The sequence below is a fragment of the Leptonychotes weddellii genome, chromosome 13 (genome assembly GCF_054177405.1).
Source record: "Leptonychotes weddellii isolate Sample4059 chromosome 13, ASM5417740v2, whole genome shotgun sequence".
NCBI lineage: Eukaryota > Metazoa > Chordata > Mammalia > Carnivora > Phocidae > Leptonychotes > Leptonychotes weddellii.
In genome coordinates, this window is record NC_138381.1 from 35,761,460 (window position 1) to 35,773,987 (window position 12,528).

At 34.8% G+C, this 12,528-nt stretch overlaps 1 protein-coding gene and 1 pseudogene across 1 annotated transcript in view; both read left to right on the top strand.

The window, feature by feature from the left end:
- CCDC178 (coiled-coil domain containing 178) overlaps nt 1-12,528 on the top strand; it is a 346,874-nt gene that overhangs the window by 14,328 nt on the left and 320,018 nt on the right. The window contains exon 4 of the mRNA XM_081802535.1: nt 10,745-10,767. Coding sequence (XP_081658661.1) covers nt 10,745-10,767 — 23 coding nt within the window. The remainder of the gene's footprint in view (nt 1-10,744; nt 10,768-12,528) is intronic.
- LOC115941273 (U4 spliceosomal RNA) lies at nt 1,319-1,387 on the top strand (annotated as a pseudogene).

The following is a 12,528-nucleotide window of genomic DNA, read 5'->3' on the forward strand; positions in this document are numbered from 1 at the left end:
AGGTTACAGATCTCTTGTCCCAAGCTGCTTTTAGGATTTTCTCTTTGTCTCTGAGACTTGTAAGTTTTACTATTAGATGTCGGGGTGTTGACCTATTTTTATTGATTTTGAGGGGGTTTCTCTGTGCCTCCTGGATTTTGATGCCTGTTTCCTTCCCCAAATTAGGGAAGTTCTCTGCTATAATTTGCTCCAATATACCTTCTGCCCCTCTCTCTCTTTTTTCTTCTTCTGGGATCCCAATTATTCTTATATTGTTTCGTCTTATGGTATCACTTATCTCTCGAATTCTGCCCTCATGATCCAGTAGTTGTTCATCTCTTTTTTTCTCAGCTTCTTTTTTTTCCATCATTTAGTTTTCTATCACTAATTCTCCCTTCTGCCTCATTTATCCTAACCGTTAGAGCCTCCATTTTTGATTGCACCTCATTAATAGCCTTTTTGATTTCGACTTGGTTAGATTTAGTTCTTTTATTTCTCCAGAAAGGGTTTCTCTAATATCTTCCATGCTTTTCTCAAGCCCAGCTGGTATCTTTAAAATCATCATTCTGAACTCTAGTTCTGAAATCTTACTAATTTCCATATTGATTAGGTCCCTGGCAGTCGGTACTCCCTCTTGTTCTTTTTTTTTTTTTTGAGTTGATTTTTTCCATCTTGTCATTTTGTCCAGAGGAGAATAGATGACTGAGAGAACAAAATGCTAACAGGGTAACAATGACTCCAGAAAAATATACAGTAAACAAATCAGAAGAGACCTGAAACCAAGGAAAAAGAAAAGGAAAGAAAGAAAAAAGAAAAAGAAAAAGATTTAAAAAAAAAGGAATATGATCAAATATGATCAGGCTGGTGAATAGATCAGTGCCACATACTAGATTTTGGGTGTATTTTGGTCTGTTTGAAAAACTGCCTCCCAAAATTTTAAAGAAAGAAAAACTTATATATATACAAAAATAAGGATAAATACAATGAAGGGATGGAATATGAGTGTAAAGATGGAAATTATAAAACAATTTATAAAAGGAATTGATAAGATAAGGAGTTGGTTGAAAAAAGAAAGAGAATTTAAAAAAAAAAAAGGAGAGAATGTGAACAAAGCCATACACTAGAGATTTAGGGTATATTTTGGTCTGTTAGAAGCAACTGTATCCCAAAATTTTAAAGAGAGAACAATTTATATATATACCAAAAATAAGGTTAACTACTATGAAGGGATAGAATATGACTCTAAAAATGAAAAATAAAAATATATTACTCTAAAAATGAAAAATAAAAAATATTTTTAAAAAAGATTGATAAGAAATTGGTTGAAAAAGGGAAAAAGAGCTTTGCGCAGTGGCAGTATCGTAGCCAATGAGGTTTATCCGAGGCGCGATTATTGCTAATTGAAAAAGGGAAAAAGAAAAATTAAAAAAAAAAAGAAAATTTAAAAAATTAACTTTGAAAGACTAAAGAATCATGGTAAAAAAGCCATGAATTCTATGTGCAGTATTCCCCTAGTGCTGGAGTTCTGTCGTTCTCATTGATCGGTAAACTTGGTCTTGGCTGGCTATTCTTGCTGATCTTCTGGGAGAGGGGCCTGCTGTAGTGGTTCTCAAATGTCTTTGCTGGAGGCAGAATTGCCCTGCCCTTACCAGGGGCTGGGCTAAATAATCTGCTCGGGTTTGCTCTCTGGAGCTTTTGTTCCCTGCAAGCTTTCCGCACAGCTTTGGAGAATGAGAGTGAAAATGGCGGCCTCCCAATCTCCCTCCCGGAGGAGCCGAGAACTCGGGGCCCCACTCCTCAGTGCGCCCCTAGAGAAAAGCAGTCAATCACTCCTGTCTCCCCAGTCTCCTGCTGCACTCCATGCTCACCTGGCCTGTGACCAAGCATTTCTATCTCTGGCACATGACCCCGTGTGGAGTCTCCAAACCCAGCAGAGTCCTGTGGTGCACTCCCTCACCGCTTCTCCCGGGGGAGGAAGGAGAGTCTCCCTGGATCTGCTGCTTGTTGGGTCCCTGCTGGAAGATTAGTGGCCCGACTGTGTCGCGGATCACGGTTTATGGCCACCCGGAGCTGAGAGCCCACTCCTCGGCTCCATCTCTGCAACCGGCTTCCCTGCTCGATACGTGGGAGCACTGCCACACTCAGGCACCCCTGGTCTTTCTGTGACCCTGAGGGTCCTGAGACCACACTGTCCCAGCGAGGGTTCCACCCCTGTTTAGCCACTGGAGTGACGTCCCTCAGCAGAGCAGGCTTCTAAAAGTTCCGATTTTGTGCTCCACAGCTCTATCACTTGCTGGTAGCAGCTGATGGAGGCTCCCTCCCCTCGCGGTCTATCTTCCCATATGTCGCCTCAGATTCACTTCTCTGCATGTTCTACCTTCCAGAAAGTGGTCACTTTTCTGTTCAGAGAGTTGCTGCTATTCTTTTCTGCAATCTCCTGTTGAGTTCGTAGGTGTTCAGAATGGTCTGATACCTATCTAGCTGAATTCCTGGGACCACAGGAAATTTAGGTCTCCTACTCCTCCGCCATCTTGCTCCTCTTCCTCTTTATTGAAAAATTTAAAGAAAATTAAGAAATAGGACTTGAAGGAAATTTTAAAAATATAGCTTGTGATTTTTTTTACTTTTTTAAAAGATTATTTATTGAGAGAGAGAGAGAGAGAGAGAGATCGAGCACGAGATGGGGGAGGGTCAGAGGGAGAAGTAGACTCACCGCCAAACAGGGAGCCTGATGTGGGACTCAATCCCAGGACTGCAGGATCATGACTGAGCTGAAGGCGGTCGCTCAACCAACTGAGCCACCCAGGCGCCCATAGCTTGTGATTTTTTTGATAAACAAAAGCTGCTAGGATCTGTTACTTCCAAAAAGGTAAACATATGTGGGTTTTTGTGAAAAGATTATGTATTATATTTTCCTGTAGATCATAATTCAGAATTTAAATTTAAGCATAAAATCTAGTTTCAAGTAGAGTAGGTTACTTGTGTTAGAAATAGTTAAAGTATACAATTATTCCTGAGAAAATACCAAATTTTTGTAAATGTGTGGGTGCATTTTGATAATTCTAGAATGCCTGAACAAAATGCAGAAAAAGGACATTTCTTCCCAACATTTTTACCACTTAAAAGGAATTAATCTAATAAAAATTATCAGCTGATTGTATCTTTGGGAGGAGTTTAACATTTTTGAATTTTATTCATTCATTGTCTGTAGTTCCAGATACTGTCTTTACCTGTTGGGTTTTTCTTGGGGACTGCAAGGAGTACATTTATGATGGGTTTGGGGTAGAGTCAAAGACAAAGAGAAAGAAAGTGTTGCCCTTTCTAGGTCTACAGTTTTTCTTCTTTTAATTGAAGTCTTTTCACTTTTGTCTAAATTGTCAATTGTATTTTTCTATAAACTGCTTGATTTTTAAAACAGCTTTATTGAGGTAATTTACATACCAAAAAGTTTGTCATTTAAAGTGTAGAATTCAGGAGCACCTGGGTGGCTCAGTCATTAAGCGCCTGCCTTTGGCTCAGGTCATGATCCCGGGGTCCTGGGATCGAGCCCCGCATTGGGTTCCCTGCTCAGTGGGAAGCCTGTTTCTCCCTCTCCCACTCCCCCTGCTTGTATTCTCTCTCTCTCTGTTTCTCTCTCTCTCTGTCAAATAAATAAATAAAATCTTAAAAAAAATAAAGTGTAGAATTCAGTGGTTTTTAGTGTATTTACAGAGTTGTGTAATCATTACCGTAATCACAAAAGACCACACATTGTATGATACCATTAATGTGAAATATTCTATATAGGTCACTCTGGAGAGAGCACATTAGTTTCCTAGGGCTGGGGGCTACGATTGGTGGTTATGGGGTTTCTTTTGAGGAGAATGCTTGTTTTAATCAGGGTCATCTTAATCTTTTATTAGATAAAGCTTTATAAATAATTGTAAAGCTGTCATCTACTTTGGGTATGGACTACATTCAATGAGTGAAAGATCAATCTTTTTTGGGTCAACCATTATAGTTTGTTTGCCCATTAAATCACAGTGGTTTCCATTATAGTCAGAATGAATACTGTCAAGCCTGTGGTTAACAGAGATGAATCTACCATAAGCTTGTCCATGCATTCATAGCAGTTTAATTGCAATTTTGAATTTTGAAAAGAAAATTCTTTAGAGTTACTATGAACATGTTCTCTATATTTTTGCAAAGAATGAGAAAACATGGCAATATGATGGAAATAATTACCTGGATATCTTCCCATACAAGTAAAAGGTTTTGTTTTATTTCTCTTCTACCTATTTTTAAGACTGCCTAGAGATGGCTTTATTTAATTTGGAGTTTTCTCTACTGAACTGAAAATTTTTTCATTTAATCAATACAGATCATTAAAATGTTACCATGATTTGAAAGGATGACATAGAGAGAAAGGTATTTAGAAGTCATTCTTTAAAATATAAAGAATCGGGCACCTGGGTGGCTCAGTTGGTTAAGCGACTGCCTTCGGCTCAGGTCATGATCCTGGAGTCCCTGGATCGAGTCCCGCATCGGGCTCCCTGCTCGGCGGGGAGTCTGCTTCTCCCTCTGGCCCTCCCCCCTCTCATGTGCTCTCTCTCATTCTCTCTCTCTCAAATAAATAAATAAAATCTTTAAAAAAAATAAAATAAAAAAAATAAAATATAAAGAATGTATTTTACAAAAATAATAATATTGTTATCAATAACAGTGATAAAGCTAATACTGATTAGGTGCCTACTGTATATCATGTATGATTTCATTGAAAACTTATGGAAACCTTGTGAGTTAGAAACTGCCATTATCCGCATTTTCAGATGAGGAAACTGATTCCAGAGGTTGATTTCCGCCGAGATCACATAGTCAGTGGCAGAGCTAGCATCCAGACAGGTGTGTCTGAGATCTCAGAACATCCTGCTCTCCACCATGCTGTGTCATCTATTCCTGAGAGTATTTCACCTATGAGGACCAAAAAAAATATGACTGTTAAAATGCTTATGATTCCAATTATAAAATTTTGCTGTGCTTACACCATTTCATATATGTTTTCAATTCTGAAAAGTAATATTTAATCATCTAACCCTACTGACCAAATCTCTGATACTTTGAGTTCTCTAATTCTGTTAATTCTATTATATTTCATTTGAAACTTAAGGACACTTCAAATCCTGAAATATTCATTATTTCCCATTCTGTCTTCCCCATTTTCCTTTACTTCCTTGAATAAAGAATTCATCTCTTAAAACACTCACTAATTGGTATATCTGGTTCTTTACTTTTTTATCCTGCCATCCTTCTAGTCTGACAAAATGCCAGCCCTGATGAAATCTCTCTGATGGTCTGCCATCTCCACTCCTGCACCCCAGGCTGCTGAATAGTGCCAGAGAACATTACACAATAATCCCAATTTGAGATGTTATACATTCATTGTTTCCAACCTCAGTGGGACCTTTAATAGTGCTCTCAAATTATTGCTTGTCAACCAGAGAATTTCCTCTAGTATTCTCTGTTGGCTACTCTAGTCCTCTCTTTTGTTCAAGTCTCCAAATCCTCTACCTTACTACTCATTCATCTCTTACTTCCGAAAGAAAATAGAAGGTATGATAACAGAAATGCTTCAAACTCTTGTTATCCCACTTATGAACATCCTTGAATTACAAAAATATTATTCCTTTTGTCCTTCCATGGAAAATTTCCTTCCCCCATCAGTGGCTACTCCCCTTACCTACATTCCATCTTCAGCTTTTATAAGGATCTTGTTCCATCAGGTGTTCATATCTATCTTCCAAATTTCCTTTTTTTTTCTTAACTCACTTCTGTCAACATTTAAACTCTTGATGTTTCTCTTGTTTTCAAGAAATTTTTTTTAATCCCACACATATCTTTAAATATATCCCTTTTTCCTCTTTCTTCCTGTTTTACTTAACATCTGAAAAGGATTACCTAAATTTAGTATTTGTTTCCTCACCTCCCAATTGCTCATTTTTTCATTACAATCTGGATTTGGTCCCTATTACTCTAAAGAAAATATCTTCAGAAAAATAAAGCATTGTTTTTTCTATCTTTTGGTGTAGGCATACATACACATACTCTTTCTCTCTCTGTCTCTCTGTCTCCCTCTAAAACTTTGTGGCTAGAACAAGCATTTATTTGATTACCATTGAGCAATTTGTTCTGAGCTCAGATGGGCAAATTTGTGAGTTCTTGCCTGTGGCCAATCATATGGATGTACACATCTGCTAACTTAACTGGAAATGGTGATTAAGATGGCCTCACACCCATGTCTAGGACAATGTTCTAGGAGGACAAATCTCAATGGGCAAGAGCTTAAAATATTTGCTTGTTTTATGTTTGCTCAAGTCTTACTGGCCAAAGCAAAGCAGATAATCAATCCCTCTTTTAATGTGGTAGAGTATTAGATCAGTTTGTCCATTGACAGCATGATTAACAACCCATCCAATTGCAGACTATAATCACCAACTCCCCAAAAGTTTTATTCTATTATGGTATCATGCAGAGGTCCATGATTATATGTTCTGCAGCAGATCTGATGCAGATGAAGTTCTCTGGTTTCAGCTTCTTTTGACCTGATAGTCTGCTACCTTTGACCCCAAGAATATACATGTCTCCTTTGTACAAAATATATCAAAGACTTAAATGTAAGTGCTAAACCCATAAAACTCATAGAAGAAAACACAGAGGTAAATCTTCATGACCTGGGATTTTGCTATGAATTCGTAGATATGACACCAAAAGCATAAGTAACAAAAGAAAAAAAGGATAAACTGAACTTCGTCAATATTAAAAACATGTATTTTGTACATCAAGGGACATTATCAAGAAAGTGAAACACAACCTACATAATGGGAGAAAATGTTTGCAAATCATATATTCATGTAGTCTATGTCTGCTTGAAGCTTTGCATTAGCTTCTTCCAATTTTGCCTTTTGTTCCTCAAAATGTTTTAGTTGATAAGCTTTATCTTCAAAATGCCATTGTAATTCTACAGTATCTCTCAAATAGGCCTCGTGTTCTAAACATGAATTTTATCTCAATTAAAAAAATTAAGAAAATTGGAACAAAGAACTTCAGTTAGTAATAATGTATCAATACTGCTTAATTAATTGTAACAAATGTACTATCCTAATGTAAGATGTTAAAATAGGGAAAATGTGGTCCAGAATATGTATGAAATCTCTATATTATCTTTCCAACTTTTCTGTAAGTCTTAAACTGTTGTAAAATGAAGACTATTTTAATAAAACAATACTCTTTAAGAGAACATAAAAATTAATTAAAGGAAAGTAAATGATGTTAAAGAAAAAAAATAATATGACCATGGCTTTTGGGTTATGAGATTAAACCCAATCAGATAATTCTTGTGATACTTCAACTTCGCATGGCTTCTTAGAACTGTTAAATAAATCAGCCCGATGGTAAGTTTCTGTAGTATGCAGGAGTGTGTTACCAGTTTCCAAAACCAAGGGATAATATTTTCCTAATTATTAATTAGGTTAGGATCTAATAATATACTCATTGAATGCTCATTCTCTTCTCTGCCTGTTTATCTTTTGTCCATTTTCTTTTGGGTTTATTTGGATTTTCTTATTGGCCTGTAGGAACAAATTACTACCTTTAGTTTGTTACCCTCTCAGTTTGATTTGTCTTTTTACTTTATGATATCTCTTAGTTAAAATAAGTTTTTAATTTTAATATACTTACATTTATCATTTTCCCTTTATTTGAAGTGTTTTGCATCATGTTTAACAACTCTTACTGCAGAGTCCTAAAAAAATTTTCTTATATATCTTCTAAAATTATAAAGTTTTTTGCTTTAGATTTATTTGTTGAACAACGTGAAATTGTTATTTTTGTGTGTAGACACAAAGAATGGAATAGGTAGTTATTTTCATTCATAAAAATATGAAAAATTACTTTTCTCAGCATTAATTTTGTTGCAAAATCCAGTCATTTCTTAGAAATCAGCTGTACAGTATCTATCCTATATCACGTTTTCATATATAATTGTATCTATTCCTGACTCCATCATTCTACTGGTTAATTTTACCTATTACAATACCTTATTTTACTAAACATGCTTCATAATATGTTTTACTATCTGGTGTGGTGGTTCCCTCTTTTTTTCCCTTTTTATACTTTGATTATTCTTGGTACATATACATTTTAGAATAAGCTTGTAATATTACATGTAAAATGTAATAGGATTTCAAACAACTGCATTCATCAGTTTTTTTATTATGTAGATGAATTTAGTCTCCTCAGAGTTTTTTAGATTCCATTAAATCTATTATACTGTTAGCATAAGAAAAGTTCAGCAGTGTAGCAAATAATGAAACTAGTTTAGAAGGGCGGTCTAAGTATGAGGTAATGAGGGCGATGGGCAAATTGATGAAAATTTAATGTTAAATTATTGGTTCTTTTATATATTAATATATATATTGTTTTCATTTAACATACATCTGTGTGTATATAAGTGTATGTGCATATACATAGATATGGATAAATACATATAGATCAGTTGGCACACATAAATAAAGCATCCTATGCTTTCTGCCCATTTGCTTTAATTTTCTGCTAATTACTGTTCATATAGTTTTCCCAATATTTTTCTTGTGTTTGTTAATTTTTATATATGTGTAGAAGTATTTTTTATCTCTTTTATCTCTTTATCTCTTTTGTTACAAAATTTTTTTTCTGCTTGTACTAATTTTTAATTTATAGTATTCTTTCATAGAGAAATTTGTATGTAAAATCAATCTGTTATCTGACAAATTTTTTTTCATCTAACAAAATTTTCCTCATATCAAGATTATTAAAATATTTTACTATTTTCAGTACTTCCTTTTTTACACTTTGGCTTTTTCAAATCTGAAGTTTACTACTTTATGGCATGAGGCACGTACTTTATCTCTTCTAAATAATTGTTTAAACTATCCTTATATCATTCATTGACTTGTCCATCTCCCTTGATTTGTAATGTAAATTTTACAAAAAACTAAATTCTCATATATATGTCATACATATATATATTGTAAATTTTACAATAAACTAAATTCTCATATATATATCTCATATATATATATATCTCATGTATATCTCATATATATTTGTAATGTAAATTTTACAATGAACTAAATTCTCATATATATAGATCTCATATATATCATATATATATAATGAAATGGTTACTATTTCAGTCTTTTTCATATTTGGATAACAATATTCTTATACTAAATTTCATCTTTTGATTTTTTTAATATTATGGAGAAATATATATATGCCTTGAATTTGTTATTATATCACTTTTATCCATTCCAGTATATGTTATATCTTAAGTAAATTTTCTTGTTTTTTTTAATACTCTAATCTTTCCTCAAATATTTGTATACTTTTTTATTTTTTGTATTTATAAATGATGGACCAGACCGATAACTGGTTGTGAGCGTGTTTTTTGCTGGTTTTGTTGTTTTTGTTGTTGCCATTATTTGTTTGCTTTTTAGCAGCTGTCAGAGCCTTCTTACATTAAAGGCTTTTATCCAGTAAATAAAAAATTGTACTGGAATTCTTTGTAAATAGGAGGTAATATGTTTAGGAAAGGAAGTTGAGGGAATGTGTTTTTACTTAAATAAGCATACATTTGAGTTTGTTGCAGCACCTTCAAGTATTTTCATGCGTTGATGCATTAGCCTTTGTTTTTCCTTTATCCACTTGTTTCTATGTGAGATTCTGCTAGTTACGTAGGCTCTGTTTTGTTTCTCTCTAGAACCACAACTTCCATTCTTAGCCTCTCCATCCTAGTCAGATCTCCAGTGTGGCTAGAGAGTTCTTCTCATGGCAATGACATGAAGGCATCTTCTCGGCCATGTATTCTGGATTCTAAGAGTGGAAAGCAATAATACTAGTCTACCTCACCACAGGCAGGCCATCAGTTATTTACTTTGATTATCACCTACTTATTCTTACATACTAGGAATTTTTCATGAGCTCCACAGAGAAGCCTTTTACCTGCCCTGAAATGGTCTTCATTTTTTCTTCTGAGTTATATTTTTCTTTGCTCTATTTTAAGTGACAGTTTCATCTATTTTCTTTCTATATCTGGGAATTTTTCTAAAATATATGTCACAGTGATTTTATTGGCATACATATATACCTTTCTCCAGAAATATTGGATGACGTGGGAATTGAAGAGAAGTAATCATGTATGCCCAACTAACATCTGGAATTAGACATTATCTATGAAACCCATAAAATTATGACTATGTATCCCTTGTGTTTTTGGTAACTTGTGTCTCTTATAGCCCAGGATACTCTTAGAATATTCTGTAGAACATGACTCCTGCTGTGGAGTTTATGGTCTAAAAGAGGGACACTATGGAAAGTTAAATATCTGTGAACTTACCAGAGTGTTTTCCACTCTTTGGTTATATATTAAAATTTAATAGATATAATGCACTTCTGATTATATGGAAAGTCTTTTGGGAGTAAGTGGCATTGAACAGGCCCTTAATGAAGGAGTAAGATTTAGAAACACAGATGAAAGGTAAGAACAATTAGGTGGGAGTAATAAAAGGACTAGGTAGTAGAAGTGTGTATCTGTTTTAGAAATAACAGAGTATAGTTTGACAAAAATATAATGGGGTCTGTGAAGTGGAGTACTTATAGTTTTATCAGTGAGTTCAAATGTAAGCTAGTCTGCTGTTATTTTTTGAGATATTTAAAATTTGATTTTTATTGAGATCTTTTATTTTGACAGTTTGAAACTTCTCTTGAGGAATGGTAAGCACCTTTCATTCTTTTTAAGTTGTTTTTAAGTTCAAATTTTAATGATTAAGGTGCTGTAGATGAGTTTTATTTCAAAAGAAATAAGAAATAAGAAATTCAAAGCAGAATTTTTCATACTTGTTATTAAAATGCATTTTTTTGAAAAGGTAAGAATTAGGACATCACTGAAAATGGCAGAATAGAGATCTCTGGGGCTCTGTCCCACCACAAAAAAATGTTGGCAAAAATTTGTCAGAATCAGCTTTTGTAGAACTCTGAGTTTAGTAAAAGACAACAACTAGGGGGAAAGTTAATGAAGAGTCTGTTGTATTGCATTAGGAGAGCACTGTGGCACTATAAATTGCCCCCTTGCCATTCTCTAGCCCCCAAATCAGTGGTGGCCGGGAAGAGAGCAGCCTGTACCTGTGCTACAGATGGCTAGTGCCAGAGAAAACAATATGGACCTTATTCTCAAAGAATTGTGTTTCAGTGTTTTGACCTGTCTGATGACTTCTTGAAGAACCAGCACAAAGGCTTGTCTTTGTTTTGCCTGACTTGAAGCAATCACTCAGCTGGAACCACTTAGAGGCAGTGTTTACTGAAAGCATTTGAAGGCATATACTTGCCACCACTGTCTGAAGCTGTGAATAACAGTTGGGACAAACATTAGACAAACCAAAATGCCTGGGAAAGAAGACATACATGGGGGAAATAGAATTTTTCAAAACTGTTATATATACTGCAGAATCAAGAAGTGCACACGTATGACCAGAGCTAGGCACATGCTCAGGGAAAACCCAAGAAGACCCTGATCTTTCATCTCTGGCTGACCTTTAGGATCTGTGCAGGCAACAGTTAAAAGTAGAAGCAGAGCTGTAAACAGCCTGGGTAAGCATTGAAGGAATACTTCAACAGAGAGCCCATCTGCTAAGACGAGTATTTTTTATTCCTTTTCCTTGTCCTTTTCTTTTTCCCTTCTTTTCCTTTCCTTCCTTCCTTCCTTCCTTCCTTCCATCCTTCCTTCCTTTCTTTTTTTTTTTTTTGACTCTAGGTATTTAAGATAACTTGGAGAAAACATAAGTTTACCAGTAAGCTAATAAAACACTTAGTTCAGTACCCACACATGACAAAGAATACATACATTACTCAAATGTGTTTAGAAGAACTACTAAACAAAGAACAACCTACAACAAACCCAACAGAGGGAAGGTAATCTTATTTCTATTTCACATTAAACTATTTAAAATGTCCAGTTTTCTACAAAAAATCATAAAGCAGGCAAAGAGAAAAGAGAAAGTTTGTCTCACTAAAAAGGGGAAAAAAAGAAAGAAATTTTTAAAAATGGCCCTGAGAAAGATTAAATGTTGGACTTACTGGACAATAACTAAATCAGCTATCTTAAATATACTCAAAGAGATAAAGGAAACCATGGACAAACAGTTAAAACCAGGAGACTAATGTCTCAACAAATTAAGATTATCAATAAAGAAATAGGAATTATAAAAAAGAACCAAGCGGATATTCTGGAGATGAAGAGTATAATAACTGGATGAAAAAATAATTAGAGATGTTCATCAATAGATTTGAAATAGCAGAGGAAAGAATCCGTGAACTTGAAAATAGGCCAATTGATGCACTACTGGGTATTTACCCCAAAGATACAAATTTAGTAATCCAAAGGGGTACATGCACCCCAATGTTTATAGCAGCAATGTCCACAATAGCCAAACTATGGAAAGAGCCAAGATGTCCTTCAACAGATGAATAGATAAAGAA